The sequence below is a fragment of the Epinephelus fuscoguttatus genome, linkage group LG17, assembly GCF_011397635.1.
Source record: "Epinephelus fuscoguttatus linkage group LG17, E.fuscoguttatus.final_Chr_v1".
NCBI lineage: Eukaryota > Metazoa > Chordata > Actinopteri > Perciformes > Serranidae > Epinephelus > Epinephelus fuscoguttatus.
The window spans coordinates 10,313,047-10,331,597 of record NC_064768.1 but is presented as its reverse complement, the minus strand read 5'-3'; the positions used below and the strand labels follow the sequence as shown (position 1 = coordinate 10,331,597).

At 41.7% G+C, this 18,551-nt stretch overlaps 1 protein-coding gene across 6 annotated transcripts in view; it reads left to right on the top strand.

The window, feature by feature from the left end:
* LOC125905060 (voltage-dependent calcium channel gamma-4 subunit-like) overlaps window positions 1-16,425 on the top strand; it is a 28,035-nt gene extending 11,610 nt beyond the window's left edge. For all 6 annotated transcript variants that reach the window (XM_049602866.1, XM_049602868.1, XM_049602869.1 and 3 more), the window contains exons 3-6: window positions 3,689-3,940; window positions 9,667-9,750; window positions 14,378-14,518; window positions 14,931-16,425. In XM_049602866.1, coding sequence (XP_049458823.1) covers window positions 3,689-3,940; window positions 9,667-9,750; window positions 14,378-14,518; window positions 14,931-15,790 — 1,337 coding nt within the window. In that variant the 3' untranslated portion in view covers window positions 15,791-16,425. The remainder of the gene's footprint in view (window positions 1-3,688; window positions 3,941-9,666; window positions 9,751-14,377; window positions 14,519-14,930) is intronic.
* The last annotated feature ends 2,126 nt before the right edge of the window (window positions 16,426-18,551 follow it).

Here is an 18,551-nt window from a genome sequence, read left to right as displayed (position 1 = left end):
TTCTCTCCCTGGATGTTTCATTTATGTTTCCTAAAGCACAACAGATGTGTTGTTTCTCTTGTCGTTCATTTCACTGTTCACCTCTCAGCCTCCATTTCAGTCTTTTCTCTCCTCTTTCCTTTTCCGCACTCATCTCTTCTCGTCTCATCATCCACTCCTCTCGTCTCTTTTACCCTCCTTTTCTAATTAATGTCTACGTAAACCTCTGCTTTGCATTTCTTTTTCAGTTGCCCTTCAGTGTCTTTTCCACTTAAGCTTATTAGTATTTTTCTACCTGATGTCCTATTGATCTTATCAGCAAATAAACTCCAAAGATTGCCCTTCGTATCAGCAAACTCTTTTGATATCAACACCTCTTAAAGTGAGTCTATTGGAAATCTAGATTTTGACAAGAAGGTCAGAATTCAAATGTTCCTACCTGCTGAGAGAATCCACTGATCCATGAAATATTGGATTTTCTAACTTTATTTGATTTTTTTTTTTTTTCAGGGAAACTCATTGAGAGACTTACAAAGGAGGAATCTCTGTGTTTCCCAGCGCCCCATCTTCCACCCTTCACTGTTCATTTTTATAACAATATTTGATGTCTCATATTTTTGTTGATTTATCAGGTCAGCATTTTTGTTCCTCTGCTGCCAACATTTCTTTCCTGCTTTAGGCTGTGTACGCTGGTTTTTGATTAAAAACTACTCCAGTGTGCTGCTCACCCAGAATGCAATGGGAAGACTCAACCCCATCAGCAGCTCCCACCAGTCACCCACAGTAGCCCATGGGGGACAGTATTTCTATTAATGCATAAATATTTGACAGTTCAATACATGAATTGTGAACAGGGCAGAATGCAAAAATGGTTACGTGTCTTATTTTTAGCACCTCATTAATTTCAGCCTTTTGAGGCATTTTTTAACCTTGGTGGAAATAAATGACTGAAACCACAGATTATTTAGTTTCACATGAACCTGAATATCGAAATGAATGGATTCTTTAGATATGTGTTTAGTCTTAAAATCAGTAGGCCTGATTTTGACACTTCCACTTGCTACCAGCCTGTGTTGGATAGCTGCGCTATTTTAGTGGAAGGAGACCGTGGGAATGATAGGTGACCTGATTCAAAAATTAGGATTCTCACTATAGTATAGTAAATGTTGGTTGGTAGATCCGATACACGCTGAATTGAACACCAAGGCCTCTAGTTTCGCAGACCGGGCGAGGCGGAGGCACAGCACACCTGCGCTTCGGCAACTGGGTGTGGCCAGGTGGATTTTGCAAGTTTGGCACACTGTGCGCGTTGAGTGAGTTTTACACAGCCGATTCACATCACACCAATCAAATGAGCCCCTCTCCTTGCCCTTAAATGAGAGTTTACTCAATTCGTCATGGCAGAAGAGAGCAGCAGTGTCAGACGGACAAACTTCACCACAATTGTAAATCAATGTTGCGTTTCTCTCGTGCGCGCGTGCTCTCTCTTTCTCTCTCGCAGTCTCACTCTGTTTTTCTTTTGACTTTTCTAAGATGACAGATGCTGAATATATACTCCCTCTCTGATGCTGTGGCTGTTTGTGGCTGGCTGAGAGGGATGTGAACTCATTAGTTTTGTTAATCAAATCAGGTTGGGTTTCCATTACGCGTGCCAAACGTGCCAAACGGTGCCAATCCCCTTTGATCTGACATCAGATGTGACGGGACAGTCAATATAGAGATACATTTATGTGCTGATTGCAGATAGTTGCATTGAATAGTGGTTTTCTGGGTATTTATTGCATTGTTATTGTGCCTGATATTCTGGAAACCTGCCTGTGAGATGTTGGTGACGTGTGAGCACTGTCTGCCGGTCAGCCAAACTTCGGCTTACACCGGCTGCGCTCCACCTGCGTTGACAGTAGGCCTGGTTTCAGCTGGCGAGCTTTTAGCGCACCTTCGGCGAAGTCTTTTGGCACGAAACTGTCACTGCGCCAAGCTGCATCTGTCGACACCTCCCCCTGCTGCGCCGCCACACCCATCTCGGCGCAGCAGGGGGAGGTCTGCCAAACTACCAAACTGAGTTGGGTTGCGCTGCTCGAAACTAGCTCTGCACAGGGTTCGCCACCCTGCACCACCCTGTGCCGCACCGCGCCAGGAAACTAGAGGCCCAACTCTTGTTCACGTCACAGCTCCACCAGTTTCTTTTCTTTTTGCACGGTACAAGCAAACCAAGACTTTTTCACGTTCTTGCGCCCCCTCCTCCGTGTTTGCTGTCTACCCGGTTTGCGTGCTTCCTGTTTGGTGCTGGAGAGAGCGCTTTTGGTCGGTGGCATTGTTCACATCATGGAACAACACATTCTCATTCCAGACTCAAAACATATTGATGCTTAATCATTGAATTTCCATGTCGTCCTATGACGTGCAAGGAACCAAGGATGCATTGTTGACGCTCTGGGACACCATGTTAACTTCAGCCTGTTACATGCATTGTGGGTTTTTTAAATACATGTTAGTTTTCACAGGAAATGTACAGTTTGCATACAGTCCCTTTCAAAATAAATGCTATGTGGGTACAACAGCAATTCATGTTTTTTTTCTTCAACAACATTTAGCCAACACATGCACATGGTTAGGTTTAGAAGGAGTAACAGGGTTAGGCTTTACATTCATACAGGAAACAAACACCAGCCTCTGACGTGATAATGCCAACATGAAAGGACAGCTTTTTCATCAAGTGCCGGTATTCGACGATTTGGTAATGAGACCAGGTTGCATTGAATTTCAACATTTGCATGAGCCAAGGCTAAAAACTTACAGTAATATCAAACATGTTTGATTTTATCAGAATGTCAAGATGAGAGAAAGACTGACTTAAGACAGCTCAGACTGAGTTTTATGACCACCTTACATCAAACAATCAAGATCCCAGGAGCATGCATCAACTAAAGTAAAACACTCATGATTTTAGTCTGACAGTGGAAATTGTCTGTGACAATGAAACTGCTTGAAAAGTCATTTGGTGGAAGGCCGGCATAACTTGTAGGCAAACAGTGGGCGTTCAGTGATTGGCTCTTCACACTGGGCAGTCTTGTGCTGACTCAGAGGAGGAACAGGTTGTCTGACAAATAATTTGATGATCTCATGAGGTAGAACCACTGCTTTAGTGATAAAACATAACATAAGCTGGACTAAACTATAAAGCCATGGTTTGGTGAGCAAGCAACTCCACTGATTTTGTTTGAGTGTGTTTAGCCTGTTAAATGCAGTTCATATGCCATTCAAACATGTTTATTTTCTTTTAAGTGTGTCATCATCTAATAGTGTTAGGAAGGCAATTCTTTATATTATTCTATTTAGGCCTATTACTTTATTATTGTGAGGCAATTAATATCTTTCTATGTTCGGCTGTGTTGTGAAGGCCAACCTCTTTTATGTAATATAGTTTTATTTTGAGGCAGTTAAAGCCTTTGCAGTTTGGTTCTCCTGATCCTTGTTTGATGCTGATTTGTGGGCATGTGTAAGGTTCAATATTATATTATTGTTAACTTGCAGTTACAAGACAATGCATCTCAGTCGTTGTTGTGGAGAAACGCAAAAGCAAATTAACAAGTAGTGTAACACATTACTTTCTGTGGGGAGTAATTCAGTAAAGTAATGGATTACTCTTTGAAATGACTAACAACTTATGTGTTACACATGACTTTTTTTCTGTCTGTGTTTTTGTCAGACATCAGTTTCCTTCCCCGCCCAGCGCTGGTGTGGTGTGAGCGTGGCATCCAGGTTCTGCTGACCACCATGGGGGCGTTTGCGGCCTTTGCCCTGATGACGGTGGCCATCGGTACAGACTACTGGCTGTATGCCCGCGCCTTCATCTGCAACAGCACGGCCAACTCTTCCCAGGATGACTCCAACAATAAAGACAAGAAGGACCCTGGGGCACTCACCCACTCTGGCCTCTGGAGGATCTGCTGCCTGGAAGGTACAGCTGGTTGCATATGTGCATGCACATTCACGCATGAGTGTGCGCGTATGAGTTTGCAAGGCCGTGGGAACCTTTGGATGCGTTGGGGGTTAAATGTGTATTTGTTCTGTCATGTGCTGGCCACTGGAGGGTCTTGCTGAGGTCAGTGTGTTTGTCAGTGTAATCAGAACAGACATAAATAGGTGCTCGTATTCACAAACACACGCTGCTAGTATGATAAATTGCTCCAGTTTTGCTTACGTGAGTGTTTGTTGATCTGCTTGTTAACCTTTCAGATTTGTTATGAGGTCAGTGACATCTCATAATTGGTAAGGAGCAGCCTGAGTGGATGCTGGTTGAACTTTTCCAGCTATGTGACCTTGTGGGACATTAGAAAAGCTGATATGATCCCCTGTGTTTACTTTTTTGCTGCATCTTGGCATTGTCACACAATTAAGACGAGATGTCAGCATGTATAGATCTGAGCTTTGCCTCATTTTATCCTGATCCACTTGTAGTCACTTAAAGAAAATGTTTGCGTTGTATGTCTCTGCAAACCAGAAATGTTTTGCATTTGTACATTTCATATGTATCAAATCAACATTCAAGTGACGCAGTATATGAGCTGACATTGCCAGCTCATATACTACAGAGGTTGAGGGGATGGTGGATGGTGTGACACCTAGGTGAAACATCTGCCGATGTGCAGAATCCTGTTCAAGACCATAGACTGTGTATGCAGATGTACAAGGTTTCTCCACCACTCCCACTGTACAAAAAAGGACCCTAAATATCATGGATACAGCTGCTGCTATTTTGCCCTGCTGACATCGTTTGGAGCCATGAGTCTGTGCAGTTGCAGTCTCAATGGTGTCAAGTTCCTGCTCATACACAAGTCGAACCAGTTGCAAGCAGCACCGTTGATTGCGAGCACAATGACTGTCACTCAAATAAATAAAACCAAACTCATAAGAAAAACAAAAAAAAAAAACACCATGTACCTTCCACTAACCTGGAGGCATTTATGACCTAATCTGCAGCCAGCCACCAGGGGGCAATCGAGATGTTTTGGCTTCACTTTTGGGGAACTATCACTTTGTCCATATTTGAGACCAATAAACAACAAAACTGGTTGTTCTTTTATTGAGTCATTGTTGTGTTTTCCAGCAGCTTTTCAGCCACCAAATGCAAGGGTTTTTAAGTGACCCAAAGCTTCACCAGGGGTACTGCCACAAGAATTGTTTTTTCCAGAGACATCGCTCCATTTTCACCCAAGATCGTGCTACCAAAGACAGGTCGATCAGGAGAGATGAATGAATGAGAAAAAAAAAGTTTAATACAGATTGCAGGTGTACAGTTTAATAGATGATATGTGTTAATTAAGATTTGAGAGATGTTGGCACTTACACTCTATAGGGAGAATTTGTAATTCAAGGGCATCTGCCCTGAGCAGCAGCAAGATAAATCCCCAATGGAGTCCTGACGCTAGTGTTGGTAGCTGGTGACTTTGATGAGTCTGATAGGCTGAAGAAGCTAATGAGGCTGACGTGGCTGATGAGCCCGATGAATCTGTGTAGACCAGGGGATGATGGGGGAGTGGAGGGTGTGCACAGCTGCAGCATGAACATACCACGAGCAGCAAATAAATCATATTTAAAAAGACAGCAGCAAGGTAACAATGAAGGAGTGTTGCTGTGCTGTTGGTTAACTGGCATCCGCTGATATCTTGATTGACAGTCCCAGACAATGACAACAAGAAACTGTGAATAAGCATGTATGCAAGGCTTGTATGGCAGATGGTATGAGGAATAAATTGCAGGTCTAAGCATGCAAAATTACAGCCTTCCTGTCTGAACTTTCGCTTGAGCTTCATTTTTAGTTGCCAAGAGCTTACTTCAGTCCCAGCTGGGATTGTGCCACCAAAACCGGATATTGTAGCCAAAACATGATCTTTCCTAACCATAGCCAAGTGGGTTTTGTGGCTAAACCTAACCAAATGTTACCCACAGTGTTATTGGAACGGAAGTAAACAAAGTTTTAAGATATCCGCTACATAATAGCATACAAATGTAACATATCCATGGTTTGCAGAAATGTACAATGCCATTACTTATTCTGGTGTTTAATTTGGCACTTGTTTTTCTATGCAAAGGCACACACTAACCCTTACATATACAGTACACACTCATACTATGCATTCAACATAAAACTCATCACAATGCCCCAGAGCTCAGATATGAGTGGTGACTCATCCAGTGTATGATTAAGTAGTTTTCCTGCGTTGCTGCAGCTGACAGACAAGTTTAATAGGACAGGACACACACAACACGCTCACAAATATACAAGATGAGGTTTACAGGCCGCGGCTATCTATAATAAAGGTTCTTGTGTTTTAGTTAAAGGCGTGACAGGTTGCATTTTAACACCAGTAAATTACCACATTCATTTTGAGGCAGTAGTATAATTATCATAAACAAGAGGACAGCAGCCTTTTCGCTGCGTTTTCCGCTGTGTGCAATCACATCTTACATGAAAGGAAATTTGATGGAGCTTCAGAAGTTTCATCCAGAAGTAGTTTATCAAGTTTAATAGTTTGATTTTGAAAGCTTTTTCATTTAGAAAGATTTTTTGTTGTTTTTCAGAAATCATCCCAGGTGTCAGACAGATACTCTGTCCTTTGCCAATCTGCTGTCTGTTCAGCCCATTTATGGATCCCGCTTCTGTCTTTAAGTTCCCGGTCCCATAGGATAAATAATTCTGTCCTATAGCAGCCATGTTGTATGCCATAGTCTGTCTTGAAAAGATCTGATTTTGCTTTTTCTTGGCTGACTTTTGTTTATTTGCACGTGTGTGTGCCTGAAGTGTCCTTTTCACATTCTTTATTTTATTTATTTATTTTTTTTTCTCTCACTTTATTGCAAGAGGAACATGGGATCACTCTTCTCCTCTTGATGTTTATTTATTTTTTTCATGAAATGCACAAATAGCTGTCAAGGTAAACAAACATTTCCTCTCAAAAAGAAATCTAAGCATGCCGATGCAGTTTCTGTTATGATTTACAAGAACAAAACAGGAGCAGGCTGCTGTTATTTCACAGCTAAAGCTTTCAGTGAGTCTGGTAATGGCACACAGTGGAGGCAGTGAAAAGCCCACTTAGTGTCTGTTGCCATACAGAAGAGAGAAAGACGACATATAACATTTGTCCTCGAGAAAATTACAGATTGTAATTGTTGATTTGATTTATCATGAAAGATCAAAACAAATTAGAAAGTCTCCATTCACTTGATTTTGACAGTAAAATCATAAAGATTACCATGGTTTTAAATTCTAGATTATTAAAAAAAAAAAAATTAATTTCCCTTTGAAGTCGGAGGTCGAAGCTGGGAATGATGTCAAACCTGAGTTGCCTGGGATTTAGTTGAGCAAGTCGGAAAACCAACATGTTGTTAGCAATACCAGTTCTAGCCATCTTAGGCATTGTTAGCCATACCAGTTGATAACAACATATTTTGCATATACAAACTCTAGCAACTTTTCCAATGAAAGAAGTTGGACAGGACTACTATCAGTTGAAATTTCCAACTGGGAACTTGGAAATTCTGACTCCCCAGTCAAATAAGACGCACCATGTTTCCCTATCACTCCGGTGAGCCCTGACTTTTCCTCCAGCACCACCGTGATGTTGACATTTGGGGTTTTGAGTGAAATGTCTTGACATCTATTGGAAGCATTGCCCTGAAGTTTAGTACAGATACCCATGCCTACCTAAGGATATATTTTAATAACTTTGATGATCCTGTACCTTCGCATGCATCATCAAGTCAAAATTTTCATTTGTCCAGTACCTTTGTCCAGTTAGCATGCTTTTATGCTAACCCTAAAATAGTGAACACGGTTAACATTATACCTGCAGCATAGTAATGGAATGCTTCATCTGTCAAATAACCATTTGTGTATTACTCACTCATCCTGTCTTGCGCCGAATTTGTAAAGAAAATGTTAATTTCTTGCATGGTGAACGAAGAATCCAAAAACTGAGAAGATTATTGATGATTTAGAGTAAAAGGCAACCGCTTTTACTGGCAACAAAACTACATCGAAACATCTGTGTAGACTCTTAAATAGCTCATGCGGTATAATCCAAGTCTCAATCATCCAATAGTGTGCTCAGTACTTCCCACATAGACAGCAGGCTCCTAAGATGAACTGAACTAATAGTGAAGCTTGTCTGTACTCTCTTCAAAGCCAGACTCCATTAACAAAAATAGTAATTTCACCTTGCAACACACTGCTGGTCTGTCACTGCCTTGTTCAGTATATGTTTGTGTTATTGTCTGACTTTGACGAATCCAAACTAACTCTTTAAAACACCACAGTCACACCATAAAACTAACTAACAGAGGCAGCAGTAGACCAGCAGCTCATGTGTTCAGCAAGGTGAAATTATTGTTTTTGTCAATGGAGTCTGGCTTTTAGAGAAATAAGGTTCACGTTCAGTTCCTCATCAGAAAGGGCTGTCTGAGCATACAATTAGATAAATGAGATTGATTATGCTGCATGAGTTGTGGGAGTTTGTAAACCAACGCTTTGACATAGTTTTTGTTGTTGTTAAACGTGGACCACTTTGACTTAAATTCATCAAGAATTTTCTCAATTTTTGGTTCTTTGTTCACTGTGGAGGCATGCAAGAAAGACAATGTTATCTTAAGAAATTCAATGTAACATGGGGTGATTAATTGGCAGACAAATAGTCTTTTGGGGGGGAAGTATTGTTTTAACATTGTCACTGTGAGAATGCTGACTCTAGCATCAAAGCACCAAACAGCCTAAAGACCTGCTAGTGTGGTTGTACAATCCTGGTTGACAGCTATTCAGCAACTGTTTATCTGATCGGCTGTATGTTCGTAAATAATTACACTGTACAATAACTTATTTTGGGGCGGCACGGTGGTGTGGTGGTTAGCACTCTCGCCTCACAGCAAGAGGGTTGCCGGTTCGATCCCGGGCGTGTGGAGTTTGCATGTTCTCCCCGTGACAGTGTGGGTTCTCTCCGGGCACTCCGGCTTCCTCCCACAGTCCAAAGACATGCAGATTGGGGACTAGGTTAATTGGTAACTCTAAATTGTCCGTAGGTGTGAATGTGAGCGTGAATGGTTGTTTGTCTCTATGTGTCAGCCCTGCGATAGTCTGGTGACCTGTCCAGGGTGTACCCCGCCTCTCGCCCGATGTAGCTGGGATAGGCTCCAGCCCCCCCGCGACCCTCAAGAGGATGAAGCGGTTAGAAGATGAATGAATGAATGAATGAATGAATAACTTATTTTTTCTTGCAGACTCTCAGAGCTCAGGTCTTTCTTGCTCCCTACATCTTTCACATTTTGTAACTCATGTTTTGCTTTCTCATCATCAGTTCATCTGTCCATCTTGTCTTTACATCTGTTAGCTTGTTTACTTCCCTTTCTTCTTCTTCTTCTTCTTCTTCGCTCTCTTCCTCAATATCTCTCCCTCCCCATCACTCCTTTTCTTTAGCCCTTTCCCTCCATTTTTCTTTTTCTTTCCACGATTGTTTGTCATTCACTCTCTTCCCTATCATTCTTGCAACAATGGTAGAAAAAAGATGGAGACAAGAGCAAAACAAGACACTCTGTATTTCTTTCTTATTCTCCTCCTCGTCAGTTCTCTCCTTTTTTTCTACCTTCTTCCTCTTCCTTACCGTCTTCTCCTCTTCTTTTCTGTCGTTTTTTCAGGCTTGAAGCGAGGTGTGTGTTCCCAGATCAATCATTTCCCAGACGACGCAGACTACGACCAAGATGCTGCAGAGTATCTGCTGCGTGAGTGACACACACACACACACACACACATTTACAAATGAACGACAGACGCACACAGACACCGGAACACACAAACACATGCACACATTTAGTTTGCACTACACACAGTGTGCGTACACACAACAGAAGAACACACACACACATATATAAGCACTACAGTCTCCATCACACATTGGTACAGAAAGGACAGAAGGGGATGGTGGGCGGACATCAATGCACGGATGTCAGTTTCAAGCAAAGTGTTCCTGGAGGTGTGTGTAAGTGTGTGTCTGTATAGTGTGTGTATGTGTGTTTAAATGCCCAGGTGCATGAGGTTGGGAGTCTGGGGGTGTACAGAGAGCTTTTTTTTCACAGATGGATTGAAAGAACAGCCTTCACTAATGGATTATTTTCAGCTCAGGATTCAGATTTCACATCTTGCTTCCATTGTGATGGCGAATTCTGTTCGTACAGCCCTGAACCTTTGGGTTTACAAAGTATATGTTCTATCCATATATTACATAAAGATATCTATTTCCGTGAAGGAGGCTGTGATACTATCTTTTGTATCTACTTTGCTGTGCAACGCTGACTGAAATCTTTTACTTCTCCAAAGGCTGCACAATCTTGTTCATGTTCATGTCCAAAATTTAGAGTACTAGATCAAAAGTATCAGATCTTTGCAGTTGAGGTGCTGGAATCAGGATGTTAATCATTTTTGTTTGCAACTGTCTGGAGATTATTAAAGTAGTGGCAGATTATATTTCTGTTGGTTGACCTACCTCTTAATCAGCTAATTATCTCAGTTCTTCCTCTGACAAAACAAAAAGCACTAAAATTACAAATCATTGCTGAAAATAAGTGGCAAACAATACTTTATGATACTTAGGTGTTTTGTTCAGTTCATCTTTTAAAATGAAAATCAAAAATTGCTCCTATGAATGTTGCTTAGTGTGGTTTGAAGCCTTCTGAACTTAGAAAAAGCCTGGATCTTTGGCATCTTTGTACCCACTGAGCAGGTGCACTAGAGACTTTCATCGGCAGAGCATCTGACTTCTGGTATAGGTCTCAGCTAACTTGAATTGAGAAGAAAATTATTTAGTCTTGTGGCTCTTCCAGACTTTCCAAATTTTATCAGATCAAACGGATCAAATCCTGATACTGAAACAAATCATTTCACGGGGGTTGTGACTCTCCCAAAAAAATGTATCCACTGGTTTACAGATATGTCTTTCACAATAGTACATCGATCGGAAAAAAGTATTTTTGGGGCCAAATGGCATCACGTGACATAGGGAGAAGTTGTTATGCTATGGTTTCACCATCATGTCAGTTTGGCCTTAAAGCATGTTGTTGTTCCTCGAAGCTTGTTGAATTCGTGTTTGGCATTGTGACATTTAATGACCCAGACAGTTTCTGGAGTCTTATTTTACCACTTTACCACCTCTTTTTTAAATGTTCTGTATGCAAAATTCAGAGCACTAATATAGCAGAGAACCACTATTTGCCATGTAAAGATATAGTGGAGTAATGGCATCATGAGCAGAGAAAGAAGTCACATTGCCTCTTTGTGTTTTGTAGTCTGAACTTTTGTCTGGTTTGCTGTGTGTTAGCCCATGTGTGTATCTCGCTGGCTAGCTCATTGCCACCACTTTTCACTGCGCGCATTCACCCATTGTCACTTATATTGAGACTGCGTTGCTGCAGAAGCATAGAGCCCACATTCCAGTTCCCCCCAGGTAAACACCGTTAGCTTTCATAGCACTGTTACCATTGTTTAGCACTGTTTATGGAGTTAGCATTGTTAGCTGCTAGCCGCTCAGCTACTCCCATGTTGTGCCATGTCCTGTGTCTGGACAGCTCATAGCCTACACTCTGAATTTCACAAACGGCCCCTTTAAGACACATAAAAGCTTCAAATTTCACAAGCGGGTTATTGACAGACATATTTAAGGCCATAGAACAAAACATGTAAGTCTCATAAGCTTTTGTTAACCACAGACCTTATTTCAGGCATCTCTCCAAAACAAAAGCACTAACTCATTTCCAGGTTTCCGTGGTTTCCGTGGACTCGTGCAGCACAGCACTCTATGGAAGAAGTCAATGATCACATTATTTTGTTGAGGCACCACACAGTAAGGGTTTGTCCCCTGAGCACCAAGGTCAGAAAATTGCCACAGACTCCCTACAGCTCAGCAATCTTTTTTATCAGCTACTTATCTAGATAATCAATAGAATGTGCTGAGGAGGCAAACACCACCCACATTGTTCCTTTTCCTCTTAAAACCAAATTCAGAGAATCATTTGCAACCAGTGTTTGACATGTCTGACCAAAGCCTCTATGAATATATGCTTATCACAGCATTATCTCTTTCCTTCAGAAGCAAACAAAAGCTCAAAAAGTCACCTTCAAAACTTGAAGACTCTGCTTTTCTCATATATTCCTCCTAGAGTTTGAGCTTCAGCATTTTAATCATCTATAATGTCTCTCTATGTTATCACAGCTATAGATTTGAGGTGTCGGCAGAGGAATTTACCGTGCAAGGGTTTTAGGTGAAGTAATGCAACCTTTTGCAGCCATACTGAAGGTCCTGAATGATCCTTAGTATGGCCATGCTCCAAACTACTGTAAAATGTACAGACCAAAACATGGTTTTAGAGTATTCCAGCAGTTTAGTATTGCAGTTATTGTGAGAGGATATTCTGACTTTTAGTCCATGGTATGATTCAATCTCCAAAACACTGGATCCTACATTTCTAATTAAAGAGGGCCTATTATCCTTTTCCGTATGTTCTGTAAAATATATAATGTCCGATGTTCATACTAGATGTGGCCAAGGTTTCAAATAATGAAGTAAATATGTATGAAAGTAATCCCTGTGAGCAAAGACCTCAAGCTGCAGACCATTGTGAATAATCTATTTCCAATTTTTTTTTTCTTGACTTTGGCTACATGTTTACATCAGCTTGTGACAGATTTTTTATGGGCATCTGCTCCAGGCACACTGCCACAGTTTACATTACATAGTGTACACTTCCACATTTAGATACATGTGAAGATTTTGGTTTAGGAGATTTTAATGGTGATTTGTCATGTTAAAAAGGATCCCTACACTCTATACAATCATTCCTCAACTGCAAGCACACTGCTACATGTTGTTACATGCTAACGTCAGGGTTACATGTAATCTTGTTTGCTGATGTTATAAATTTCTCCCCATTTTCAGCGCATATTCCTACTGCAATGTGTCCAAGTGTGTAAAGAATCTTTTATTGACTACTTCTAACAGGAGAAAGTACCACAGTCATTCTCTAGCAGCAAGTACACTGCTAGGCTACATATAGCCACATCCCAAAGTCACTGAAACATGTAAATTTGGTTGCTAATGTTGTAAATTTCTCTCAATTTTTTTTAGCATATTCCTGCTGGAGTATGTCCGGTTGGCATGATTTTTAACAGTAGAAGTACCGATATACACAGTCATTCTCTGACTGCAAGTACACTGGTGTAGCTACACGCTAATGTCAGGGAAATGTAAACTTGGTTGCCAGGTTTTGCTTCTCACCAATTTGGGATCATATTTCTGCAGGAAAGTATACTGTAGTGTTTAGAAGTACACTGCTCCATAGAGCTACATGCTAACATCAGAGAAACATAATCCTGCTTGCTGATGTTGTAAATTTCTTCCTAGTTTCGGGTCCTATTCTCGCTGGAATATGTCCAGTTGGATTTAGAAGCTTTTATTTACTTTTTTAATGGGAGAAAGAGCTGCTCCACACGATCATTTTCCTGCAGCAAGTACACTGCTACATTTAGCTACATGCTAATGTCAGGGAAACATGTACTCTTGGTTGGTTCATTTCTCCCCAATTACAGATCATATTCCAACTTGAGCATGTTTCGTTGTGAAGTGATTTTTCATGCTACAGTATTTTGGCAGCTGCAATCATGGTATAGAGATGCAAAGAACCTGGAAACGCTGACGAATCAGAGCAGGCTGGTTTGTTTGTTTGTTTGTTTGTTTTGTTTTGTTTTTTTTCCATGAGTGGGGCTTAAAGAGACAGGTGGTGAAACTGAGACTGTGAACTGTGAATACAGGTGTTCCAGCACAGACCGCATGAGGAAAATTAAGTTTGGTTTTTTTTTTGACCAAAAAAGCATGTAAACGGATTTTTGTAGAAACTCAAAATACAAGTATGAGCCAGAAAATTGACATAGATAGGTCCTGTTAATGTCAGATTTTCATTAGGCCCTCCATTCCTTGCATAGACCCCCTTGTCTTTAAAATTCTATACTTAGTTTGTAATGCAGGCTGTTTATTAAAAATTTGTTGTCCTCCGGAACCCCAGACATTATGTCCTATATATTATGTAGGAGACTTATAGATAGTTGCTGTTACAGAGCCAAGTTGTAGTGTCAGCTACAACACATCTTGGTAACACTTTCTCTCTGCGGAGTGTCACAAGGCTGTTAACTTTGCACCTTCAAATGGTGTTGAATCTCAAAAAACTGCTCACTAATAGTATTGAAAAATGTACAAGAAGTACAGAATCGGGCATATCACACATAAACAAAGTCTAGAGAGAGTTGGTAATGACATAACAGGACATGATGATAATCTGCTGCTGTCGGTGTCCTCGTATGCAGGTGTGGTGCGAGCCTCCAGCATCTTCCCCATCCTCAGTGCCATACTGCTCCTGCTGGGTGGAGTGTGTGTCGCTTCCAGCGGCTTCTACAAGAGCAAAAGGAACATCATTCTTGGTGGAGGGATTCTATTTGTAGCTGCAGGTAAGACTGCGGTTTTGACGTGGTTTTGACAGAGGCCTCTGTTCTTTCGCTTATAGCTTGGAGATAAAGTTTCTTGTGGGTGTTCTTACATTTAAGAGCAAATAGGGATTTGAATTTTGTTTTCAGCTCTGGTTAGACTACCTTTAGTTCATGCCTTTGTTCTCACGCTCTGTCTTATTCCACCAAGAAATGAAATTAAACTGTGCTATTTGACATTCTGATGTTTTAGATCTATCAGTATAATACAGGTGTAATAAGAAGCTCTTGTGGATGATCTGCAGATTGATTTTCTTCTCTGTGTAACTGAAAGGAAACAGTTCCAGTATCCCTGCAAGAAAAACAATTTAATGAAGCTGCAGGTTAATGTGTCTCAGGGGAGCACTTACAGTAGAAGTCTTGTATATTTCCTCAGGCCTCAGCAACATCATTGGAGTGATTGTGTACATCTCGGCAGCACTGAGCGACATCTCTCCCAAGAAAGATGAGGACAAGAAGTGGCACTACTCTTACGGCTGGTCCTTCTACTTTGGCGGCCTGTCCTTCATCCTGGCCGAGATGGTGGGTGTCCTCGCTGTCAACATCTACATAGAGAAGAACAAGGAGCTGCGCTGCCGCTCACGCACCGACCTCTTCAAGAGCACCACACACGCCATGCTGCGGCTGCCCAGCTACCGCTTCAGACGGCGCTCTCGTTCCAGCTCACGCTCAACCGACCCGCCACGCTCACAGGAGACCTCACCCATCGGCACCTCCAAGACCTTCAGCCTGCCGCCCTCTGCCCCACCCTTTTCTGTGGCCACTCTGCCCAACCCACACCACACCAGCAGCGGTGGAAGTGGAGGAGGTGGTGACATCTCAATGTACACCCTGTCGAGGGACTCCAAGCTGGGGAGCCTGGGAGGAGGCGCCCCACCTCTCTACGGCACTGTGGACCGCGCTACCTTGTACCAGCTTCACAACTACTTCCCTAAAGATTCCAGCGGCAGTGGTGGAGGAGGAGGATCAGGATCAGGAGGAGGAGGAGCCGTGATAAGCAGTGGCACACTCCCATCTCACTCCAAGTCCAACTTGGCAGCAGCAGCGGCTGTTGCCCAGAACGCAGCACCGCTGAATACCTCCACATCAGCCGCCTCAACGGCTCAGACGGCTCCAATATCCACAGCCACCATGGAGAGGGACAGGGGCAACATGGGAACCCTGGACCGACTGACAGCCAAAAGGGACAGGGATAGCAACTCAGATACACTTAACCGGAAAACTACGCCAGTTTAAAACTAAACCTCAGATAAGAGGGAGAGAGCTTTGAAATGAAAGAGATGTTAGAGATATCTGAGTTGACAGAGAGGAAGAGTAGGGCTGAAAATGTGTGGGTGACACTTCAGCTGTAATGTTTCTGTCCTTGAGCCTGGGGTATCTAGCTGCCATAATTACTTACCAATATCATTAACAGTCATAGAGCACCTGATATGATGTGCAAATTCATGACAACTGCCTTAAAATGGTCATGACTTTAGCGTCAAAGCCTTGTTTGTAAGTTAATTATACAGCAGTGGTGCAGTGGAGGCCTCAGTACAAAGAAATTGTTTTGTCACACACACACAACTGGGGACTTCCCAGTACAACCAGTCTCCTGGTGCAGTCGTTGGGGGTTAAGTGCCTTGCTGAAGAGGCAGGAGAGCTCAGTAGTTACTCACTCTCCCCCTCTACATTCTGTCAGCTGCTGTGGGGGTTTAAACTACAACTTCACTTTAACAAGAAAAATGTTAAAAGAATACCTCACCCCCCAAATGATCATTTGTATATCATTTACTCACCCTGTGTTACATTGAATTTGTGAAGAAAACTTTTTTTTTTCCCCTGCATCTCTCCACAGCAAACAAAGAATCCAAAAATGAAGAACATCCCTGTTGAATTTAAGTCATAGGGGTCCAGGTTTAGCAACAGCAAAACTATATCAAAACATCAGTTTACAAACTCAAACACAACTTGTGAAGTATAATCCAAAGCCCCTTTCCCACTTGCCAAAACAAAACTACTAACACTAAAATCTGGCTTATATTTGCTTTTCACTTGCAGTCACAGTATTTATGAGCTCCAGCTAATGACAAGCCACCACAAAATACTGTTCATGTCCCAGCAGCGCTCAAACATCATTTTAAAATAGCCAGCACCAAGCTCGTTACTGGCCTCTAAACTACTTTCTACCGTTTACTAACCCTGTTTATCTTGACGTGAAACATGCCACACGAGCATAGGTGCAAATTTCAGAGGGGACTGGGGAACATGCCCCCCTTAATATTTAGGACATGTGCATTTGTACCCCTCGATAAAAAGCAGATGACTTTTATTTTGACAAAATAAAAGACATTTACATCATAAATTGCAGAAAGGGCATGAATTCAAAAAATGAAACTTCACCAGAACGCAGGAAATTAAGAATTTGATGTTACAAAATTTTCTGGTAGAGGATTCCTAAACCCTCTGGTACAAGTCTAATTCATCCACTCATATACAGTACTCAGTACTTCCCAAACAGATAGCCCTTTCCAACAGGGAACTGAACCAAAAGTAAAATGTACCTGTGCTCTCCTCAAAGCCAGACTCCAATTGACAAAACGGTAAGTTCAACTTGCTAAACACTCGAGATGCTGGTTTCACACTGCCTGGATCTCAAAAGTGTTAAAAGAGACATGGATTATACTCCACGAGGAGCATGAGACTTTGTACATGGATGTTTTGATATTGTTTTGCTGTTGTTAAACCTGGACCCCTATGACTTCAATTCATCAAGAATTCTCTCAGTTGTTGGATTCTTTCTTTCACTGTGGAGGCATGGGAGAAAAAAAAGTTATATTCATGAATTTGTTGTGACACAGGGTCAGTAATTCAAACTACAAATGGTCATTTGAGGGAGGACTATTCCTTTAATATGTTTTGATTATGTGATTTGTAAGTCACAAGACTTCTTTATTCTTCTAACTGAATCTGGTTAAAAAGTGAACATTTTCACACATCTTCACATGAAGTTTGAACGTAAGCACTGAGGCATCTTTTCACCTGCAAACCACCACACCAGTACTTTCTGGTATTCAAAAACACTTTAAAGCATCTTAAGTAATATGATTAATAAAGTGGCCAGATGGTGTAACTACAATTCTCTGTTTTAAGAAGAACAGAGAGCCACAGACGGGTACATTCAGCCAAGTAACAAGCTGCTCAGTGATGAGTTGACTGCCAATTCAAGGTCAACAGTAGCTACTTAACCTCTGGTCCCAAGAGAGTGACCTCAGCCATATCTATCCTACTGACACACACACACTCACCAGATGAGGCTGACACACTGTGAGCCTATTTATTTTTCATTGTGTGTCAAAGGTAATAACAGTGACAGATGGGCATTCTCCACACTCCTAGAGAAAGGCACAGCCATAGACTTCAAGCTTCACTCTGTACGCCTCCGTTACACCACTGCCAGTTGTCACCGTCTGGTCAAATACTGCAACAAATGTCCATCTAAACAAGTAACTTCATCTGACTTTAAATTCCTTGAGTCTTTGTTCTAACGTGTGAGATATTTGCTGAGTTCTGGCCAAATGGAAAAAGACTGCTCCTCTTGTTTCAAGATAATGTCCCATATTTCCTGTTTCAATTCCAGTTTTGGCCCCTCCCCTCTTGTGCAAAAAATAGCAACATTAAGAGGTTTTTGAAACATTTACAGTGGCCTATAATGGACACGAATATGAGAGTGGCTACTGTTTAAATTTTAGATGAAGGGCCCCAGTCAATGTTGGGTGGTTGGTGAGTGTCTGTCGCCCTAGTTTTGTCAATGTGCCCCACACCTTTGGCAGTAGTCAGCCCCTGATGACTTTTTTTTGAGTGAGTCAGCATGTTGAGTCGGCATCAAAGATGGCAGAGATAATCGATGAGAGAAATCACTTGATAGTTCAGCTCAGTGAACGAGAAGAGAAACAGCAAAACAATAGCTAAAGTGAAGAGGGTGTGAACATGTTTTATGAGCTTAGATCATGTTTTT